This window comes from Fragaria vesca, linkage group LG6 (genome assembly GCF_000184155.1).
Source record: "Fragaria vesca subsp. vesca linkage group LG6, FraVesHawaii_1.0, whole genome shotgun sequence".
Classification (NCBI taxonomy): domain Eukaryota; kingdom Viridiplantae; phylum Streptophyta; class Magnoliopsida; order Rosales; family Rosaceae; genus Fragaria; species Fragaria vesca.
The window spans coordinates 34,625,909-34,649,230 of NC_020496.1; the positions used below are offsets into that span (position 1 = coordinate 34,625,909).

At 39.1% G+C, this 23,322-nt stretch overlaps 3 protein-coding genes across 4 annotated transcripts; 1 reads left to right on the plus strand and 2 right to left on the minus strand.

Moving 5' to 3' along the window:
* Positions 1-5,822: 5,822 nt before the first annotated feature.
* On the plus strand, positions 5,823-7,660 carry LOC101309855 (putative serine/threonine-protein kinase-like). The gene is made up of 6 exons (XM_004304375.1): positions 5,823-6,034; positions 6,170-6,285; positions 6,364-6,580; positions 6,690-6,927; positions 7,026-7,176; positions 7,267-7,660. The coding sequence occupies exons 1-6, from the start codon at positions 5,962-5,964 to the stop codon at positions 7,606-7,608; spliced, it is 1,137 nt and encodes a 378-aa protein (XP_004304423.1). The 5' UTR covers positions 5,823-5,961; the 3' UTR covers positions 7,609-7,660.
* Positions 7,661-8,806: 1,146 nt separating this feature from the next.
* LOC101309662 (serine/threonine-protein kinase-like protein CCR1-like) lies at positions 8,807-11,140 on the minus strand. Its single transcript, XM_004306194.1, has one exon. It carries the CDS (start codon positions 11,138-11,140, stop codon positions 8,807-8,809), a length of 2,334 nt encoding a protein of 777 aa, XP_004306242.1.
* A 5,871-nt stretch (positions 11,141-17,011) lies between these two features.
* LOC101310143 (V-type proton ATPase subunit G-like) lies at positions 17,012-18,960 on the minus strand. 2 transcript variants are annotated; one of them, XM_004304377.1, is made up of 4 exons: positions 18,841-18,960; positions 18,311-18,409; positions 17,744-17,844; positions 17,058-17,432 (listed from the first exon to the last, which is right to left on the minus strand). In XM_004304377.1, exons 2-4 carry the CDS (start codon positions 18,402-18,404, stop codon positions 17,289-17,291), a joined length of 339 nt encoding a protein of 112 aa, XP_004304425.1. In that variant the 5' UTR covers positions 18,405-18,409; positions 18,841-18,960; the 3' UTR covers positions 17,058-17,288. The 2 variants fall into 2 exon arrangements, with proteins under 2 accessions (XP_004304424.1, XP_004304425.1); XM_004304376.1 differs by lacking the exon at positions 18,841-18,960 and having other exon boundaries at positions 17,012-17,432; positions 18,311-18,757.
* Positions 18,961-23,322: the final 4,362 nt, after the last annotated feature.

A 23,322-nucleotide genomic window follows, 5' to 3' on the forward strand; every position in this document is an offset into this window, starting at 1 on the left:
TGGAAGTGAAGCTTGCTGCAACATGGTAACTGCAGTTTCCCTGATATGCCTATTCTTCCTCTCTGAAACACCATTTTGCTCTGGTGTGTAAGGACAAGAGATCTGATGAATGATTCCATTCTGAGAAACAAATTCCTTAAACTTTGCATTGACATATTCACCACCACCATCACTTCTTAGCACTTTAACAATAGAATGAAATTGAGTAGACACCATGGCACACAAAGACTTGAAGTAAGACAGTACTTCACTTTTGTATTTCATAGGGAAAATCCAAGTGAACTTGGTACAATTATCGATGAACAAAACAAAGTATCTAAAACCATCAATGGAAACATAAGGCGAAGGCCCCCATACATCAGAATGAACTAAATCAAAAGGAGCTGCACTGCTAGAGGTAGAAATGGGAAAGGGAAGTTTATGAAACTTGCCTAAAAGACATGGCTCACACACATATGTGTCTATATCAGAAACTGATCCTAGCTTGCTCTTCTGAAGCATCAGTTTGACAACATCATTTGTGGGATGACCAAAACGTTTATGCCATAACGATTGTTGAACTTTCTGTCCAATGAAAGCAGTGCAGTTCTGAGGGCTAGAGACACCTTTATTCACACAAACTGAAGAAGAAATTGCTGAAGTAGAACTGTTGGACTGAGAAAAAGACTTGTCTTTGTTGTTGTTGATCAATGGAAGCTGAAATGGAAGAGGATATAGACCATGCTCACTCAGTCCCTTGTACACAACCTTGCCCTGCACCTTATCCTGTATCACACACATAAACTCGTCAAACCAGACCAAACAGTTGTTTTGCTTACACAACTGGTAGATAGAGAGTAAATTAGCAGCAATATCAGGGATGACTAAAACATCATCAACTTTCAAAGACCCCAATTTTGTATCACCAGAATGAGTAATGTGCAATTTTTCACCATTACCAATCTGAACACCATCAGTTGTAGGGTAAGAAGTGATATTATTCAGATGCTCCATATTGTTGGTCATATGATTTGTGGCTCCAGTATCAGCAAAGCCAAAATTGAGGAGCCATGGTGGCAGAAGCTAGCATTGCAGTGGCAGCATTGCCTTGCTCAGTTTGTCTGTCTGGGAAGCCAATGATGAAGAAACAGCCATCAGCAGTATGACCATATTGATTACAATACTGACAGGCACCTTGAGGAGTTGCACTGAAGTTGTTGCCGGAGTTGTTTTGAACAGTAGGAAGAGACCTACAAGTCTTTGCAGAATGTCCAGGTATGTTACACCACTGACAAATGATAGATGGACCTGCATTACCACCATTGTTTCTAAAACCACGTCCTCCATTACGTGAGCCTCGTCCTCTACCACCATTGTTAAAACGAGGATTACCAGAACCATAAGAACCTCTACCTCCTGTGTTTGCACCAGCATAAAATCTAGTAGGACCAGAGGGACTATTGAACATGTTATAAGAAGGATTAGGAGAGTATCCAAAAGGAACATGAGTAAATGGCATATATGGGTGAGGAGTGGGATAGGAATATGAAGGCATTGATTGAGTATTTGAAAATCTTGGTGGATATGAAGGTGTAGGAAGGATAGGAGGAGTGGAAGTAAAAGATGAAGTAGCAAAAACAGGTGGAATAGGTGGAGTAGGCAGTATAGGAGTGAGTGATGCAGCATTAGAGGTAGTAATAGGAGTAAGAGATGCAGCAGTAGCGCTTGTAGAAGCTGATGAAGTAATAGAACTTGAGGAACTCTGATCAGAAGCAGTGGCAACTTTGCAATTAGCAAGCATGGCAGTAAGAAGAGTTTGAATGCTGTGAGACTCATTGCTAATATCCAATTCAGCAGACTTCAACAGAGTCTTAAGCTGATGAAGTGGCGAGCAAGTAAACTGAGATCGAATGACAGTCTTAATTGCAGCATACTCATTAGGCAAACCATTAAGCACTGTAATCACAATATCATCATCATCAACTATCACACCAACAGTTTCAAGAGCATCCTTAGCAGCCTTGATTTTATCCAAATAGGTCTCTATATCATCAGAACCTTTCTTAATGTTCTGAAGATTGGATTTCAGTTGCAGGATGTTTTGCTTATTAGAATCTGCAAACTTAGTCTTAAGTCTACTCCAAAGCTCCTGTGCAGATTTACTACCAGTAGCACAGTTTGTGGCAACAGGACCCAAAGTTTGGCCAAGCATATTCATAATATTTCTATCCTGAGTTTTCCATTTCACATACTCAGGAGAAAGAGAAGTGGTGCCATCAGAGGATGTAACTAACTGTGGAGGACTAGGGATTGAGCCATCAATAAAACCAAATAGATGTAGACTATCAAGAAACATCTCCATTATGTAAAGCCATGCCGGATAGGTAGACTCATCCAACATTATATTAGGAAGCAAAACAGTAGTATGAGTAGAGATATGAGATGAAGCATCCATGACTATAGCACTGAAACGACAAGCTAGGGTTTGATAAAGAAAAACGGAAAACTCAAAGGCTATTGACACGAGAAAATGAAAGAATGAAAGATCACAAGATATTGAATCACAGCGAATAGCTAGGGTTTAACTGCTCCAAATCAGATCTAGAACGATTTAGACAAAATTGATGAATAAAACTAACATCAATAGAATCAGAATGAAAATCCAAAGCTTCGATACATCATAATCGACTCAAACAGCAAGGAATCAAATATGCTTCGTCAACAATTTGCTATTCGAAAGATGAAAAAGAGCTTAGGGAAGACACTTAGCTGCTGAGGAGAGAGAGAGCGCAGACGAGAAGAAAGAAGAAGAAGAACCGCTGCAATGGCGTCGAAGCTTCCCTGGATCAAAACCAAGGCTCTGGTACCATAAAAGCTAGAGAGAAAGCTTAGAGAAGAAGATAAGGCTGCAAATGAATGATCTAGATTAACAGAAGAATCTGAGGTTACAAGCTTATATACAGCTGAAAGATAAGCACGTGATAAACACGTGTAGAGCCAACACTGCTCAGAATAAGCTAATTAACTAAACAGACTAATTGTAATTGGCTTAAGTAAGCACAAACTAGTAACTAATTAAAGCTTATAGTCTAACGTATACCAATAAAGATCATCTCTGCAAAAAATCAATGTAAAAAAAGATCGATTGCTCAGCCGAATATATCAAACAAATGAACGTCTGATCATGAGACTGCTAACTTTCACCAGAACTGTCAATTTGTTTAACTAATGCAATCGGCTGAGCAAACTAATTTTGTTTACATTGATTTTTTGCATAGGTGATCTTTATTGGTATATGCAACTTCTAAATGGTTAAGATTATGAATTTCATTACCAAAAGTATGTAAATAAGAGAGAGTCCGGATGCACATGTACATACTAGTCCGAACGCAAGTTTTCCATTGCAAAACACTATTACCTAACTTAATTTCTTTTGCAACTGCCTTATACTTGTAAAGGAATAGTTTGAATCTAGCTCATTGACATTAAACCTGGCTCCATCTCTTCAAAGCTAGACTTGATGCTTCTTTCAATTATAGAAGAAAGATGGCATATCTCATGTCACTCGATCAACTAGCTACCTCACAATTTAACCACCAAATATATCAATCAACAGATCATCTTTATCGACCATATAATCGATCAACACTGGCGTCGACCAAAATATAATTCAGTTAGTGAATTGCTTTCCCTAGTGTTATATTCTTGGAAATTATCCTACATTCCAATAATAGTAGTTAACTTCCTTAATGGAGTTTAGTTCGAGCCTCCTCAATTGTACGATATCGTAGAACATATTCGTCATGAATTTGGGGTAAAAGAACTGAAGAAGACTCTCTGGTTTTACAATAATTGATCACGTAAATGATAGGTGAAGTTAGAAATTAAGATCAAAGACGGATCAGAATGACCCCAACCTTCTGGCATACAAGAGGATAAATCAAAGTCCTCTACAATTAAAATTTCAATTAATTTTTATGACTGGAATAATGGTTTATCTCGACTTTGGGGTAGAACCCTAGCTAGCTAAAAGGGTCTCTGCTGTCTACAAGTATTTGATACGCTTGGGCGGCTTGGCAATCCATTTTCTACTAGCATTGTACGTGGTTACGTGGACTTAGTTAATTACCACACATTAATTAATGTAATTTGTTGCCGAACTTAGCTAATCAGTTTCTTTCAGTTGAATATGCGGAACCCTCGCGCGCTTTCTGCAGACGAAGAGAAAATCAAACTTCTCTACACCAACTTCGATTCGTTGTAGTTTTGATTATATAATCAGTTCAGGAATCTATATTAGACCATAATCTGAAAATATGAGAAACTATTCCATTCCATAGCGTAAACTAAGCGCACTGTAGGCGTGTACGACTTGTTCCCAAACAAACATATATAGAGAGAGAGATAAACGTATGTAGATATTCTATTGATGGGAAATTAATTAAGAAGTTTCTATTATCTGTGAGACTGCTGACACCTTCTAGTCCTCCTTTCAAACTTTGATTAATTCACTAATTCAACTGTGTCTACAGAAACCTAGCTCACCGGGGCAAACCATGCAAGTATTCATCGTCATCGATAGTGCTCTATCTTTTCTATAACTTGTACAATGACACTTTTCAATATGCAAGTATTATCAGAAATGGTCATCAAAGATACATAAGCGGACATGTATATCAAGTAAACTAGCTTAATATTGAGGTATATATACTAATTCCACGTCAAGCCAAACTAGTCTACTAATGTATGGAATCGGTCAATCTCCAATCTGCATCGCATCTAGTCTCTTAATCAACGTATATCTTAAACAAGATATGTAAGTGATTCACAATGCTCGTTATGAACATGATCACTTCATTACAGGTTTTGTGAAACTTGATACACAAATGTCTTAGATTAACGAGAACACTATAATCATAATTTCCATAGATTCTTCAATGATATGTCCCCAAGGTTGTTTGGTAACTGAAATCCCCATCATACGATAAAATGCCATACGTTGCTTGTGTGAAAATCAATCAAGTTTGAAAGAGCGCTAAGGTGTGAATAGACAAAATGTGATCATGTCTTTGATTTGTTGAACAAATATTGTTTAGGACAAACCTTCAATGAAGTTACCCTAAAGATGCCGGTAAGTGTCATAATCTCTGTCAATATCTGAAGAAACACTAGTAAGCAGTCACCCATGCACGATAGAATGGCCAGACATACCATGAATAATATTCAAGCTTTGTCTCGTTTAGACCTTCCAAAAGTCCAAATGTGAGCAAATTGATCCAAAATGGGTCTCCAAACACTTGTCGTTTCAATCTTGCACGCTTTCACTTTTCGCATCTTTGTCTTTACTTCTAGCCGTGTTCATGTTAATTAGCAACTCACTTGAGAGAAATGTACGTGCAATGCAGCAATCGAATTTTTTACATGGATGGTAGACTAGTAAATGTAGTGTTACACGGTCAATGATCATTGATACTGTAATTTAGACCAGTACTTGTAAATCAGTAAACTAATTTCAAGCAGTGAAACTAATATTGCATGAATCAAGTTTACCGCCACCAAGAGTACGTACGTACGTCTGCCAATAATATGCTTTGCTAGGAGTTTGATTCATTCCCTGTCCTATAGTTCATGACGTACCAGAAATTTTGCTTATAAAAGGCCGGCAAATTCAACCAATTTTCTTCACCAAAGTTTGATAAGAGGCTGACTGACCAAGCAGTCTTGCAGAGACTACTCTTGCAGCAAGGAATATAAAAATCAAAATGGAAAATCTCCAAACTAGTTCAAACTTGGAAATGGAAAGACTAGCTAGCTGCAGCCCATCCCAATGAAGTCAAAAGCCGCGGGCAATAATATAATGCACCTCTTCATTTCAATTTTTTCCCCAAAGCTTCTTCTATCTTGGGTTTCTCTCTAAAATCCTATTCCTCTTGGTTACCCCAACTTTTGAAGATTTCAATTTCCAATCACACAACTTAGTACATGAAGTTCCCAATTCCCTGCACAAATTGCTTCCACTCCTCACCTGGAGAAGCCCCTCAAAGATTGAGGCAAGGTTAGTTGTAGTAAGAATGTTTGGTGTGCTTAGTTTATGTTCCTGTCAGGAATGATGTTCTTCATGATTTTGTCTCTGTTTCTAAGTTATTTTATTTAGTTTTTAATGTATTTTTCTGTACCCAACCAAACCCAGATGGTCAAGATCAGGAAAATTTCAGAATTTTCTCTTGCAAGGAGTTGAAATCTGCCACTAATGGCTTCCACGCCTCGAACAAGCTTGGAGAAGGTGGCTTTGGCTCAGTTTTTAAGGTGTTTTCTCTTCTCCTGCAACATAGAAATCCTGCATATAGTGAATATGGGGGTTAATTTTTGGGTTAAATTTTACAGGGTAAGCTTAAGGATGGTACTTTTGTGGCTATAAAGGTGCTCTCCATCGAACTCGAATCGATGCGAGGAGAGAGGGAGTTCATAGCTGAATTGGCTGCACTTTCTGTAATCAGTCATGAAAATCTTGTTAAATTGCGAGGGTGTTGTGTTGATGGTGTTGCCAGATATTTGGTCTATGATTACATGATAAACAATAGTCTTGCACACACTTTATTAGGTAATTCTATGTTTCAATTCTATCATTTTGGGTCTTAATTAATGATCCTCATTGTGAAGAATCAAACTTTTAATAGGAAAATTGGGTTGTCATATATTGCTGATATTAGGTGGAGAGCAAAACAGGATGAAATTTAGTTGGGATTTAAGGAGGAGCGTTGCATTAGGAATAGCTCGTGGACTTGCCTATCTGCATTTCGAGGTTGAACCTCATATTCTGCACCGAGACATTAAGGCGAGTAACATACTTCTTGATGAAAACTTCATGCCAAAGGTTGGAGATTTTGGCTTATCGAAGCTGTTAAGAGAAAACCATTCTCATATCAGTACTCGGGTTGCTGGGACAATGTAAGTTTGAATCACTACTTCTGCCTCTATACATTATCGTTCTGCCTTTGGATTCTTGATGTTCCATGCTAATGGGGTTTCTCAAAATGATCCAAAAGGGGTTATCTTGCTCCAGAATATGCTATTAGCGGACGCTTGACGCGGAAATCAGATGTTTACAGCTTTGGAGTTCTGCTGTTGGAGATTGTCAGCGGCCGTGCAATTGTGGATTTTGATATGCAACTTGGGGAGCAATTTCTGGTTCAGAAGGTAAATAGACAAGAGCACTTGATTATATACTACTGGCTTGGTCATGCTTTCATCGCATAATAGAATTTAAGCCACATTGTGAACTTGCAGGCATGGGAATCATACAAGGCCGACAACCTCCTGCAGCTAGTTGATCCTACACTTCATATGAACTTCCCCAAAGATGAAGCTCTACGATTCTTAAAAGTAGGCCTTCTTTGTGTGCAAGAAATGGCAAGACTCCGGCCACGAATGACAAGGACTGTTGAGATGTTGGCGGGTGAGATTGAAATGAAAGATTATCAGATTTCACAACCTGGACTTGTTTCTGATTTTACAAACATCAAAATGGATCAGCATCAGTCAGGTGATCAGAGTACTTTCTCCAGGGGCTCCGCAGCTAGTACCATTCAAACACGTTTTTCATCTGAGGAGTTCAAGTTATCCTCGTAAAGATCATGTGTGGTTTTTTCTTTTATGAAGCTGTCCCAGGAAGATCATTTCAGCCAACAGATAAGGTTGGTTCTTTTTTTGGACATCTTAGTATATAAGATCATCCAACTCCAAGTGGAGAACTCAGAGATAATCTAACTCAACACCACCTTTTTTCTTTTGACTTTGCATTGTTTGATTAATTGTGAAATGTGGAGGCGATTCACTTTCTTGCTGTTGTTGATAGTATTTTGCAAAATACAAGTGTACAAGTTACCTCCACAGAACTAATGCCTATGTTTCTGCAACTGTTTCTGTTATTACGCATCCCAAAGTTCATAAACTGCAGCACAGACACTAGTAAATGGTGAACCAGGCTGTGATATGAGCCTAAATAACAAAAGAGTAAATATAAAAAGAAGAAAAGAAGATGAAATTAAAGGGCATCGTACCCGACTATTTCCTAGTCTACCAGTCAACTAGCTACTACTAGCATAAAGAAACCTCAGCTTAACAAACCCAGTTCACGTGGACATGAGAGCGTAAGAGAGAAGCTGAAATGAGAAAGAACGGATCATTTTGGGCCTACCATTAGTTTGCATTCTCTTGTGCTCATAAAGCTAAGGTTGTTTATCTGTTCCATTGAGTTCTTGATTTCCATTTCTCTTAAGGGACTGCAAGACACATATTTGGTAGGAAGTAGTTTTCCTATCTCTAAATTGGCAATAGAAGTCAACTTAAAACACTTCTTTGACAAGTAATCTATGGATTCATTTGTAAACATAGCAATATAAAGTTCACAGCCATCAAAGAAGTAAAATCAAAATGTTACTGTCATAGTCGAGCATTCAGTTGAAATGAAAGCATTATATCCCTAAAACAAAGTAGATGATAAGAAATGTGAGGTCTTCACAAAGAATGTGTTAGTCTATCAGGATAATGTGCATTGAAATAATTTTCTCAAATTCAAGTAGAGACTGCTCTCCCATGCAGTACATGAGAAGCCAAAATATGAGATGGACTTTTATGTGGAGTGGTACAAAAAATAATTGCTCCCTTCACTTTGTGAGGATTAAGGGAAATATAATGAGAAACAAAGAAAAAAGAGTAAAGGAGTAACCAACGTAATTTACAAGAAGCTCATAAGAGATGTACAGTTGGGGAAGAACATAACTTACTGACCAATGTTTGATGTATATCCGGCGAACTGATTCAGCAATTACAAGGTCAAACCATCTTTCACAATGTGCTCCAACCAAGATGCAATATCAGACATGGTAGGACGCTCGTTAGGCTTTTCTTTAACAGCTAGTCCTGCTATATCAGCAAGTTTAAGCAAAGGTTCAACATTTCTCGGAAGAGCTACATAACGATCAATGATGGCAGCTGCTTTGTTCTGTTTTATTAAAGGCAATGCCCACTCAACTATACTTGGAGGATCGTAATCTCTGTCATAAGCTTTCCGTCCACTGAGAATCTCTAGCAGTACTCTCCCGAAGTTGTAAACATCAGTCTCCAAATCCCCACCAAGATCCTTGTCATTAGAAGTAAGGAGTCCGAAATCTGCAATTCTTGCACTCCATTCAGAATCCAAAAGAATGTTTGAGGTCTTGACATCACGGTGGACAATGGGAGGCACGAATTCCTTGTGAAGGTACTCGAGCCCCTTTGCAGCCTGCATTGCAATTTTTAAACGAAAGCCCCAGTTTAGAGGAGAAAGACCACCATGGAGATGGTCATAAAGTGTACCATGGGGCATGTACTCGTATACAAGCAGCCTCTCTCCCATCTCAGAGCAGTAACCTAACAAGTTCACAATATTACAGTGTCGGATTTGGCAAAGAACTTCTAGTTCCATTTCAAAGTCCCTACTGTTTGTGTGAATTATAGTGGCAGCATTTGCTCTCTTGACTGCAACTTGCTGCCCTTCTGCTAGCACAGCTTTGTAAACAAAGCCGTAGCTTCCCCTACCAAGCTCATTAAACTCCTTGAACCCGTTGGTTGCATCTTTTAGTTCCGATAGTCTGAACACTTGAGCCAGCCCAGGACATGGAACAACAGATAGAGGAGCTTCTGAATCTTCATTATTGTCTGCTTCCAACTCTGGCTTGCCAATGCAAGACTTGAACTGCTTCTTGGTCCCTTCTTCCTTACGAGAAGTGGTCAAACGGGGCAGAAAGCACCAACTGATTAACACCAACAAGAAACCCAAAGCACAAGACCCGAATATGATCACCAATCTCCGAATATGATGCCAAAGCTTCCTCTTCATCTCTGGAGGTGCTTGAAGCCCACAAATATCCCAGCAAGTGCTATTTTGGCAAAGAGAGCAAGCTGTGCACACCCTATCAGCATGTTCAGTACATGAACTCGACAAGAAGTATCCTTCAGAACAATTCGACCCACAAGGTGAACAAATCGTTAGATCTGTTCTAACACACAAGCTTGTCAAATCCACCTCATTAAGAACACTAGCATTGAAAGCAAACTTCCCCACACCACAAGAACCAGCACTACAAAGACCCGGACTACACAACTCCAATGGAGGATCATACTCGGGTTTCTGCGAGGAAGTTGCATTAGAAGCCCAACAATCCAACACCAGATCATCCTCCCTAATCCCACAAGTAGTGAAATCAGACGAAGCAATTGCCACAAACCCTGGGCCTTTAGGAACCAAAGAAGAGTTGAAGATCCCCCAACACTCAACTCCATGGTTATCTTCTCTAATCCCACAAAAATGGCGAGCCCCAGCGGCCAGCGCCACGTAGTGGGTATCATTAGGATGACCAGCTAACAAATCAGCATCACCCCAACATTGAACCTGACCAGTCACCTCTGAAATTCCACACAGTGAATCCTTCCCTGAAGCCAAAGCTGTGAAATTGTCTAGCACACCAGAGACCCCTAAATTAGCAGAGTTGGGTCCCCAGCAAACAAGCCCTCCTTCTCTAATCCCACCACAGCTAAACCCTTCACCAGAAACAACCCTTTTGAAAACAAGATTGCTGATTGACTGGTCATAAAACAGAGTACTCTGTTTTGAACTCAGAGTACTATTCCCAGTTTCATAAATCTCCCAACAATCCACTGTACCCAATTCATGATCGGAATAATAAGAGCCTCTGATGGCACAGACGTGGCTTTTCCCTGCGGCAATATGAGAATAAGCGTTGGTCTTGAAAGTGGGTGGTACGAGATCTATACCTGGGGCAATGGAGCTCCAACAATACGCCTGAGAAGTATTGGATAAAATGCCGCAGAGAAAGCCTTCACCGCCGGAGAGCGCAGCCATCGCTGGAATGTTGCTGAAAGACGCCGAAGTAGGCAAAGAAGCCGAGGAAGGTGTCGACGCCGAGCTGTTCTTGCCCCAACAGACCACTTCCTGCTTGCCGCTAGCATCTATGGCGCAGAAGAAGCCACTTTCACCAAAGGAAGCCGAGATTGGCCCCATTGATCCAAACCCAGATGCAGTTTTGAAGAAGAGAAGTAGAAGAAGAACAGAGAGCAGTGTAAACTGAGAGAACCAAGAAATGGTGTGGTGGGTTTGCATGGTTTGGTTGGGATTGGATCAGTGATGGCATGGAGTGGTGTAAAGGTGTGGCTTTTGCATGGTGGGATTGGTGCTGGTTTTGCTGAAGTTGAAGAGGTGTGAGAGTGAGGATGGTGACGATGAAACAACGTGGGTGTCGCAGCCATTTTTACCGTTTTGGGTGGACCGTTAAGGACTCTCTCTGCAGCAAAGTAGTTACTGCTCATCAACTGGGTTGTATATTTTAATGTTAATAATGTCTGGTTCGTTTTGTTTACTGCAAGCTTTGATCGGATTCGATTTGGAGGTGCTGCTGTTCACCGTGTTATAGCGTTAAACGAGGATTACAGTCCGCCACATGGTTTCTACAAGTGGGGAGGTTCAGCTCGGTTCAGCTCGGCTGGAGGGAGAGAGAGAGAGAGGAGGAAGTGTTTGACTATTGGAACTCCATTGACTTGTATAATTGAACTGTTTGTTAATGTGCTTATGTCTTGATTATTTGAAGCATATGTGATTCTTCATAGTTGTCATGTTTGTGTTCGTTTTTAGATTTATGATAGTGTTTTGTATCAAATTTGTGTAAACAATGTCTTGATGTGTTTCTGTTGTATATGAATCGGTAATGTTTGTGTTCATTTCTAAATCATGTTATTTTTACAAAACTAAAATAATCTAAAGTTACGTAAACTTTTATTATAATTGTCATATTTATATCAGATATACATGAAATTTATGGTTTGAGGACTAACAAGTTGATATGAATTATATGAGGTGACGAAAATTATAATATAGTATTGTCTTTGTACCAGATAAGTGTCAGCAACACAAATTCAAGACTACAATGATCATATTAGATACGATACGCGTTGATAACATTTTAGAATCTAAATGCACCAGAGTGAGACAATCCACTCTTCATTTTTTTCTTGTAATGTAACATTAATTTACATGCTTGAGATATAATCTACTCATCAATAACCAATACAGATCTAATTCCACACTATAGGAGCTTTTATTATGGAACTTAAGTTGACTTAATTAAAGAGACAATTTGATATTGCTTCACTATCAATAGCTAAACACATTGCACAAAACCGCAGAATCTTGTTCTATTTGCTGTGTTTTGTAAGAGTCCAATTCATTAACGTGCTCCACTAGTACCCTATGATAACTTTGTGTATGAATGATGAATCTATTGTTAAAGCTCTTCCGTACCTAAACATTAGAACCGTGCAGGACAAGCGTGACATTAAAAGAACTTCTAAATCATATATGCAGATAAAAATGGAGGATCCAAATGAGAGCACTTTCATAACTTGTACCAATGAGCAAGAGATAGAAGCGGGTTTTTCATGCAAAAGATATTTGATTGGTGCAAAGGCAAAAAAAAAAAACACTAGATCATTATAGTCAGAAAGTTGGTTTTGGTGTGGCATGAATGTACGATAGCACTATTGCTGCAATATCATCACATTTTAATTTCAGTACTACTAGCTTTCATGGATTTGGACAACCCAAATTCCAAAATAAAAATGCTAATATTATTTCCATCAATCTTATAGAATGGAACTTTCATCTTGTTATATTTGTTAAAATCCGTAGTTACTCATTTATGGAAAAAGAAAATAAAGGATTTTCAAAACTTGATTTACATAGTTATGAAAAAGAAAAAGCTCTTGGATCCGTATGCATTATCATTTGATTTGTCACGCATTCTATCACAGAAGTGACAAATATTGGGGTATGGAGTTTTATAAATTATAACTCCACCTCTATGACCTCTTTTTATTGGTTGGCCGCCACAAACACTAAACCCCTCTTCTTCTTTTTTTGAAAGAAACTAGAAAAGGCTTCAGTTTACCCATGCATGATCGTTACTGGTTCATGAGATTGTTCTAGAAGAGACTCTAAAATTAACATATTATGTAATCGTTTCAAGTCACTATAAGTATACTTTACTCGAAAATGACTGCTTACCGCTTTATATTCAGTGGTGTATAACCAATATGCATGTGTTAATATGATTAGTCCATTTAGGCTGATATTCTTAAAAAATCCCATTAAGTTACTAGGGTTAGATAATGTCTTCCCTTACAACCCATATATAACCAGTACGTTAAGATATAAGTCGGATAAATTTACTTACTTAAATTGACATCATTAACACGACACACATGATAAGGGTGAATTTGGTGGTTACAGTTAGATTTTATGGGCGAACAAAGTGACGTTTCTGATTTCCAATAATGTCACCATCGTAACGGTGTCAATTAACTTACTTAACACAAGACACAAGTGGATAAAACCTAAATTTGCATCCATTCTCACCCAACTTTTTATAGGTTCTCGGCAACCAAATAATTGCACGTTTCTTCTAGTTATGACATTCAACGATCATACATATTTACTATTTAGAGATGGAAATTACAGTCTCAATTAGCAACATATGAGATAGCGATTAAACCTACTACCTAAGGCTAACCACACCCAAGTATAATGGTTTTCATTTTTCAATAACAATGCAGTGAAAGCACATCCCTTATTGATCTTCAATAGCAAAAGAGTCACCCCAACCATCCGAATTCGAGTAAAACACGATTACCATTTACGGCCCTAGTCATTTTAACCTTTGATGTTCAAACTTAGACAAACAAGTTTTCAAACCGTAAGCTTGTGTGCATTTGCTGCAAATGTCCTAGAAATCCTAAACCGGGATCTCATATCACGTGGTTGCTAGGTCACACTTGTGACTTGTCCGTCCTCAATTTGGATTTCTCAACCCTAAATGACTCTGGTCAAAATGACCTCCTTCTTCATCAACATGGTCCTCCAAATAAGCTTTACCACCAGTCAAAACCCTAACCCCTAATACCCTGTAGCATCTGTCTCACTCCCTAATGCTACCAAAACTCATCTGGTTGGTTACACATGATAGATAATGTTGAGGGGTCTTCTTAAAGATCTTCTGGTCCATCCCAAAATCCAATTCAGTGTATTCAAATGGTTCAAGTGTATAGAAGTCTATGATGGAATGCAATCATGTTCAATTTGCTATAGTTCCTGTCCTTGAAGTTAGGTCACTCTCGAGTCTCATGACCCTTTTTGTCACAATCCTCAGGCAGCAAGATCCAGACTAGAGAATCCAAGAGGATCGAGGGTTAGATCATTTTCGATTCTTTTGTTTTGATCGGATTTTAAATTTCGTTTCTACTAGACTACTACTACCGATCTAACTTCGCTCAGTTAGTAATACAAGAATCGGAATTAAAATCTTAACCAAATCACACCTACTCGATGATTTGATTTTCAGAAATTGAAGGGCATGGAGAGGATGATGGGGTGCCTTGGTTGTGAACATGAAAAGGGGACCCAGATGTTTGTATCACACACATCTTTCCCATGTGGTCTGCCGTGGATGGAAGATGTACCTGCACCTTATCTTGGATTTTCTTTGTTTGCACAGTTTGCACAATCTTAATGTTGGATTAAAATAGTGTATGATCTATGTGGATTGTTGTTTTCTATAGTAATGTGCCTTAACTCAAAGCCAAAGCCTTCAGATTAGATTAACAGGATCAGAGATGTGCTTCTTATTGCAGTACCAAGGAGACGAAGGTGACCATATTCCCAGCACTGACTAGTTTCTCTACTTTCGAAGGAAGATCAGAGCCCCTTTTCTTCACATTCCCAAGAGAATACAGCTTCATTTGATATAAGAAAATTCGAATGGGGGGTATTGTTCTACTTATGAGTGAATCCAGCTTGGTCATTTTTGCGATGGATTCCCCTCATGCTTAGGAAAGAATGAGAAACTAGCTATTTTGCTGAACTAGCTCCAATGTTTTTGCGTAGATAACTGCAGCCAGCATTTCACTTCACCCTATTTAACGATTTGTATGTATGAGTCACGAGCTTAGAGATCAGAGTACTTTTGGCTCTTGAAGTTTGGAGGATAGGTTTGTTACCTCATCCTAAAACTGAGATTCACAGCACTTCACCACTTCTTTTTTTTTATCAAATGGGTTGCATTCATACGGAAGAAGTTACAAACGATATGAATAATACAAAACAGAGCCACTAATTGAACTCTTATAACAAACATCAGACTAAAGGACCCGACCCTAACTTCTTACTAGAGCTAAATCTCTTGTACACCATGAGGCTAAGAAAATGGTCATCAAAACCAGAAGAGTCAACCGACATATCGCCAACGAAATGGCTTCTATCTCTTGAAGAAATAAGAACATGAGTCAACTTCTTCAAGAACATGAGTCAACTCCGCCACCTAAGTAGTGAACACTCGTGATAAAGAACGGGTGAAAACCATCATCACTCATCAATGGTGTTTGTAAAGAGCCAATCAAGTAGAACGACCACAAAGGATCAAAAGAGCTAAACACAAAAACAAAACAAAAGATAAAAACAAAACACACAGAAACATAATGAAGTGCAGCAGCCCAGCCTTGACCACCGAGCCCAAATCTCAACATAGGCCCAGAAATCTGTAGCCTACCCAAAACCAGACCCGGTCCATGGCCTAGATTCGCTTCACCTGCCTGCTTCCGTCGACCCACCACTCCTCCATCAACACCTCTGCCATCTTGCCCCACTCAGATCGACGAGGCCGCCACCATCAAGTCTGCGGCCAAAGCTTCCAAACTCGGTTGCACCTCCCTGAGATAACTCGCCGTAACCCAACCAGAGACACGATATGACCTCAGATCACCTATTGATCTCTGATGCATCCACGAGAAACTTAGACAGACCCGATCTGAACAGAAGGAAACCGGATCGGGTACTACAGACGCCGGAACAACCACGAAAATCCCATGCCGGAACGGATCTGAACCCTTCCCCTACCACCAAAGTTGGATCTACAACTTCCAATCCCACCTCTTCCTTCCTTCCAACTCGCCCACCAACCCAGACAAAAACAGGAGAAGAAGACGAGCAAAATTGGCGCGCACTCCAGCTAAACGTTTCCTCTCCCGGGCTAAGACATTGTGGCAAGGCCGCCGACAATGTTCAGCCGGGAAAGAGAGGCTTTCTCTCTTACTAGGGTTTTTTCCTTAGGCGCGTTCTATTTTCTAAAGGCATGTGTATCAGAATGGGTGGTCGAAATTGATAGGACTTCACCACTTCTTCAGGAGCGAGAGGTTATGAGAATTTAAGAGCTCAAGCAAATAAATCTACGAGTCTACAACACTCAACATCTTTTGATGTACTGAATAATCAAAAAATATACCTTAAAGTAAAATTGCCTAGCACAATACCAATCAAAATCTCTCTGTTGATTGAGAACGAAATTGAATTATGATATACAACCTTTTCGGCAAAAGCTGCAAGTTTTAATTTTCTGACCAAAATCTGTTCATCCTGAAATCATGATCTTTAAGCAAATTTAGAACAGAGAACTCAAAAATCTAGACTTGATCATTTTGTTGGAAAACTGCGGAATCTATTCAGAATTAGTTGACCTTAAGTGGTGTAATTTGGCTCTCAATTCACAGTACTTCATATACTGTATAAAATTGCATGATTCTAGACACCAACACATAAATTCAAAATGAGACTCACCAGCTTTACTACGTCATTCTAAAATGAGATTCACCAGCATCTTTGGCTTTGGATCAGTACGTCAGTTACGACACCATCCTTATGTGAGCTCCACATAAGGCACCAACTTGTTATATTGAGGAGAGGTAACCTTCGGCCCTTTGCATATTGAGCGAAGAGACGCAAAAATGTCGGAGAGAGAAGACGAGACAACGCGGGAGAGAAGAGAATTCAAGAATCAAACAACATATTCCAAAACTTTGGAGACAAGACTTCCAGCCAAAAGTAACCACAAATTTATGAAAATTGCACCCCACCCTGTATAAGAAAACTCTTGAATTGTACCAGATAAACCCTTAATCCAACTGAAAAAGATGAAACTGGTACAAAGTTCAACCGAAATGGCGTAACAATGTTTGCAACATTATTCTTTTTTAACAGGATACATAATTAAAGCAGTTGCTCGAAAAAATATCCCACAACATATCAAATAGTGAATACCAGGATAGATACAAGTCTGCATACTAGAAGGAATCATACCAGGATGAATCAGGCAAGCAAAAGAATACAATACTTGAGGGAGCTTAAAATTACTACTGTACCATCTATGGAATTAGTTTTTCACTGTTGTGACTTGCTTCAGAAGCATCTTGACAACATCACCTGATATCCTTGAGCCCTCTGTTGACAGGTGATTGATCTTTTCCGCAGTTTCCACTTCAAGGCGCTTCACATTGGCCCCAGAATCTCCACTGCTCTGCTCAGTAACAAGCAACGAAAGAAAGGGAAAAATTACCACAGATATTGCCAATAAAAATAAATCTAGAAAACACTCGAGTAGAATGGTTTTGCCAATGTCAGTCATCCACATCGTGCATGGATGATAGGCAGTCATTTACCATGCAATCCAGAATTTGCCCCATGAGCATTACAACTGCATGGATGACTGATGCTAGCAAAGGTACCAAAGCTCATACATATCTGAAGCTCTATACATGAAAATGGAATTTTAAAGCCATGACCATCTAATGAACAATCAATATATTGCTTTCACCAATATATACATACCGCTGCAAGTTTCTTCTGGAATTCACGCTCCACTTGGGCACGGTAATCAGCGATCTCCTTTTCTGCCTCGTCTTTGGCTTGTTTCAGCCTAGCGAGTTTTGCTAGCAGAAGGCAACCAAACACCAAAGCAATTAGAAAACAACTCAAGATACTGGATTTCAGTGTCCATCTAGAAAACCAGTACAAAAAAAAAAGAAAAAAGGGTAATACCGTAACATAACCGCATAACCACCATACAAAGGTTCTAGTACTCTAGTAGTAAGCTAGCAGCCTAGGACATAATTCGCCTAACCAAAACTCTAAATTCGTCAAGACTGCTAGAACATTAACCCCTCTCATCTCTACTGACTCTAAATATAACCTCATGGAGAACAAAGAGCATCTCTCGCAACAAGGAAGTAATTCCAAGAACACAATCTTCCACACAACTTCTTAACCCTCTAATTGATCAACACAACAATCAGAATTTGCAAATACACAATCACTGCAGGAGATCACACCAAAACACCCTGCATATATTGCCATACATAACTCATCAACAATCAAAGAAAAAGAAACAAACTTTACCATTTCTGGCAGCATTGACGATATGCTGAGCTTCCTGCTCTGCAGCAAGCAATTGTTGAATTCCACCTTGACCCCTGTTCGATGCTGATGCCATGTTTTCTGAAATAATATTAAGGTTTATAACAATACTGCCCAAAAACATATCAAAATATACATTACATACAATAATTCAGTAACAAAACATACAATCCAGCACGTATGGCGCATCAAAACTTGATTTCTCAGATCAAGATTTTTCTTTTTAAGCCTCTGATTTCAGAATTCTTACATTCACATAATTAACATAATCAGTAGATCTCTGATTGGGTAGAGAGATTCATCCAAATCAAAAGCATTGGACACAGTTAGGATAGTAAACTGAATGATCGATTCGTATAACAGCAACCTAAAAGGGATCGGAGCTCAAAAGCAATAGAATCTCAGCGATTTTCTGAGAACTAAAAGCAATTGCTGTCGATTAAAACATATGGATCGCAGAGAAATTAAGCAGAGCATGGAAATATAGAGACAGAGAAGCGTGAAGTGAGTACCTTTAGAGGAGAGTAGCGAGCGTTGGGCTTGAGATTTGGGGAGTGAAGATTCAGAGATAAGCGGGGACACGGATACGAAAGACCTGTGTGTACCTTATGTAGAAACGGAGATGACCGTAAACTAACCCAGTTTACGCTGGTAAATATTCATCCTACCCAAACGGAAACCCCAACACAATTGGGCTTTGGGCTTATCCATACTACACACGTATATTTCTTCCATTTTAATATGCATGTAAAATTCCCCGATATTTCATTTTTAGGAAAATGCTCATTTGCACATAAACAAGGATTTTAAAGCCCATTTAAATGAAAATAAGACCTCATAGCCCATTCCAATGAAACTAAGTAAAAAGATGACCTTACCCTCGCTACAATTCAACTAAACCTCTCTCTTTTACATCCCGATCTGATTTCTTCTCTCTCTCTCTCCCTCCCCCCCCCCCCCCCCCCCACCCGTCGATACGACGACTCAGCCGAGAAGGTTGACCAACTCCTCCGCCATCTCCAACGACACAAAGATGGAGAAGATGCAAATCCAGAAGAAACGAGAGGAAGAGATGCGCGAATTATAGGGCTAATCCGCCGCCGCCTCCTCCGACGTCGCAACCGGTGGTGGTGCACTGGTGCTTCCACCTCCGAGTCAAACCCTAACGCCGCCGCGATCACCACTTCTGTCCCGCCATCCTCGGCCTCCAAAGCCCCAACCGACGAGGAGAAAATTGAGAGACTCGATCTCGGACTTGACGAGATCGGGAGGTCGTCGGCGTTGTCGCAACTGAGGAGGTATTACTTCATCAGCATATGAGATACTATTAATTCAAGATCTCTGTATGGTTTGTGTTTTGGGTATTCAAACTCGTATGTGAGAAAATTGTTTTGCTTAATTCAAAGTATCTCATGTTGATGAAATATGGCTGCATTGAAGTTGTGACTAGACTCTTGGTATCTCATGTAATTTTACAACACTTCGCAATTTACTTTTCATCTACTTTCATTGTCATTGCACCTGTATGGAGTTTGAAAAGGTTATTAAGAGTCAGTAACTGATTATTGGGGGTCAATAACTGATTATTGAGGGTCAGTAACCAAGTTATTGGGGATCAGTAACTGATTATTAGGGGTCAGTAACCAACTTATTGAGGGTCAGTAACTGATTATTGGGGGTCAGTAACCAAGTTATTAGAGTCAGTAACTGATTATTGGGGTCAGTAACGGATTAGTGGGGGTCAGTAACTGAGTTACCGGTGACGGAAATCCGGTGATCGGAAAAAATCTGAGGTACTAAGGGTCAATAACCGACGACCGAAGAAATTTCGGCAACCAATGATCGGAGTCTGGCGACCGGTGACCGGAGTCCGATGACCGGTGACCGGAGTCCGGTGAGGTTCCGGCAAAGTCTTCTCACCCTTTCACTTTCTCTTTCCTTATACATGTTAAAGTGGTGAGGGTAAAATTGTCTTAAAAATATACAAAAATTATTATTTTTTTATGACTTTAATATAGATTTGTGTATTTAGGCACAAATAAGATCACTTTATATTGGAATGGGCTCATGTATATTAAATTTATTAGAATGAGCAATAAAGGGTTTAAATTAGTACTAAATGAGCATTTTTCTTTCATTTTTTGTCTAGGCAATTGAGCACATATCTCACCGAGTGACTCGGGTGAACATAATTAGCAAATTAGAATTGTGTGTTTCGAATTATCAGTTATCAGTACCTTTTTTTTAAATGTATGATTACTCTATATCGAGTTACAGAAGGTGAAAAGAGTTTACGAATTAAAAAATTACATATTAAATATCAACATGTATGAACCTCAAATAATTAAAAGTATAAAAATTTGAACCGGTCGGCATATTACCAATTTATTTTTTATTTTTTTTATTAAAATTACCAATTTATTTTGAATAAGTTCTTCAAATTACTTTATCAATACATAGTTCATCCATCCATTAATATTCGGGGTGCAAGTGTCATAGGAGATTGATTTTTTTTTTTTTTTTTTTTGGAAGAAAGATAGGAGATTGATTACATGCCAAAGAAAAAGAAAAGAAAAAAAAGTCTTGGGGTTAAAACTTCCAACTGGAAATCCATATGGCTAAAGCATTAATTCATATCACCAATATTATGCAGTTTAAACTTGCAGTTGATACAACGTCCCTAGCACACGAGCAGTAACACTGTATTGCAATTACAAAACTTGATAATGATAAAGAGATCCTAAATACATAAAATTCTTGAAGGCAGAGTACTAGTGTCTCAGAGATCCTCTCTCTTAGCCAATTCGTAATCGTAGTCTGCTTTTGACTTGTTATATTTCTTCTTATTGAACACAATACCCGCCAATCCAACCACGCACACAGCACCAAGAACAAAACCAACCATTGTTACCCTGTTCTTACTCTGCTCCGAACTATAATACTCATCGTCAAATTCAACACTCTCGTCCTCCGCTCTGTAGTTGGATGGCAGTACAGTAGGGTTAGGAGCCATGTCAGAGTCAGGAGAACTAGCAATAGGCTCAGTATCTGATAATGGTTCGGATCCGAACACAGAAGATGGTTCTGGTGCCGGAGCTTGAGTTGGAGTGTAGAGCTCGTAGACTTCAGGAGCCTCAACTTCAGCGTAAGGAGGAGAAGAATGGTATTGTGTGAAGTAAGGAGCTGGGGAAGGAGAGTAGGCTGGAGAGAGATTGAGCTGCTGTGCTTCTTCTGCTGCTAAGGCATCGATATAAGGTGGTGGTGGTGGTGGAGAATATTCCGATGCATCTGAAGAGAGCGAAGCATCTCCTCCGCTTTCAGGAGGCTCGGAATAAGGAGACGGAGATGAAGAAGAGAATGGAAGCTCATCGTCTGCCGGCATTGTGTAGTTTGCCGCTGAGGCGGCCATTGTTACAGAGAGCAGAGTAATGATGCAGAAACATATCTTGGAGAGCTTGGCTGCCATGGTGTTAATGATTTTGCTTTGTATGATAAAATGTGGCTTAGGAAGATATTGTAAAACTCTTATGGCTGAATGTTGAAGAAGGGTTTGTTCTTATAAATAAAGGTGATGAAATAAGAGATCCGGTAGCAATGACAAGTTGGATTTAGAATGTGTTAGTTGGTGGGAGACGGGTTCAATTCGGAATTTAAATTCCGACTATGAAATATTAGTGGTGAAAGGGTTGCTTAGACAATATTTACTTATGATTATTAATGTTTGATTTGAGAACTTAATGCCGGAGGTGATAAGCTAATAACGAAAGCTAATAATAATCGTTGCATCGACATGCTGAAAGGAACTTGCAGGATTGAAATTCGACCTGTGGATTGGAAATAATGCATAATTTAGTTGTGTTACTTGAGCAAATAGTAGAAGAGCAACTCTAACGGTCTAACCTGATAAAAAAAAAAAAAAATCCATATTATTGGTTTTCAAAATTGTTCTAAATTTTGGGGTATCTTGATTGTTTTGCTTCAAACAGATTCCTTAAAATTTTGGGAAAATGTCTAAATGCATAAAAATAAGAAAATCAAAACTCACTTGAATGAAAATCTAATGTCTATACACTACCAGAAGAAAGGCTTTAGCCGACGAAAATAAAAAACCAGGCCGACGAATTTTTTTTTTCGCGGCTAAAGTCCACTTTAGCCGACGAATTTTTTTTTTGTCGGCTAATTTAAAATTTTCGTCGGCTATGGTCAACTTTAGCCGACGAAAGTAATATTTCATCGGCTGAATAATTTTTTTCATCGGCTATAGTCTGTGAACTTTAGCCGACGAAATTTTTAAAAGTTTAGCCGACGAAATTTTTAAAACTTTAGCCGACGAAATTTTTAAAAGTTTAGCCGACGAAAAAAATATAATTTCGTCGGCTAAAGTGCCTTATATTTGCAGATCTAGACAACAACTCATATGAGAAAAAAAAAACTATACGTAGAACCTTCAAACGCAAAAAAGTCGTGAAATAAGATATGACCAGAACGGTAAAATACGACTACGGTTGAAAAATCACAGTATTCCGGTAAAGTCTTGGTGCCGATAGTTGACTTACCCTTACTATTCACTATGCTGCAGATTTGGCGTTTAGTGTCTGATTGACTATTGTGATACCTTTCTGGAAGCGTAACGGCGCTACGAGTGAGACTCATCGCTAATGCCATGATGTATAGGCTTTTTTGGCCATCCGAGTCCGTTTAGGGCTTGAAAATGCAGTTTTCTTATTTTCGATTAGAGTTGACCGTTTCGATCAAGCCCTGAACGTTGTCGAATCCAGTTGAATTTTTTACCATAGACATCTTTCGTCATAATGATCATATCTGACGGTCGAATTTTGGTTTGTGAATTTTAGTCATCGGAATCACAACGTGTCTACTATTTACCGTTATTCGGGTTTATGGGGAGCCCTATCGTCGGAAGGTAAATGTCTCAAATTTTATATGGGCAGTTTCGTCTCATCTACATGAGAGTTTTTTGTGTGGAAGGTTTGACC

Bases quoted from the DNA above. Each gene is read 5' to 3' on its own strand.
- LOC101310143 (XM_004304376.1), bottom strand. From the start codon at position 18,452: ATGTTTTTGGGCAGTATTGTTATAAACCTTAATATTATTTCAGAAAAC. The intron at 17,845-18,310 runs GTAAAGTTTGTT...GCCTTCTGCTAG, and splicing joins CGTCAATGCTGCCAGAAATG to CAAAACTCGCTAGGCTGAAA. The intron at 17,433-17,743 runs GTATGTATATAT...GTTACTGAGCAG, and splicing joins TCCAGAAGAAACTTGCAGCG to AGCAGTGGAGATTCTGGGGC.
- LOC101309662 (XM_004306194.1), bottom strand. From the start codon at position 11,140: ATGCAAACCCACCACACCATTTCTTGGTTCTCTCAGTTTACACTGCTC.
- LOC101309855 (XM_004304375.1), top strand. From the start codon at position 5,962: ATGAAGTTCCCAATTCCCTGCACAAATTGCTTCCACTCCTCACCTGGA. The intron at 6,035-6,169 runs GTTAGTTGTAGT...AACCAAACCCAG, and splicing joins CCCTCAAAGATTGAGGCAAG to ATGGTCAAGATCAGGAAAAT. The intron at 6,286-6,363 runs GTGTTTTCTCTT...TAAATTTTACAG, and splicing joins GCTTTGGCTCAGTTTTTAAG to GGTAAGCTTAAGGATGGTAC.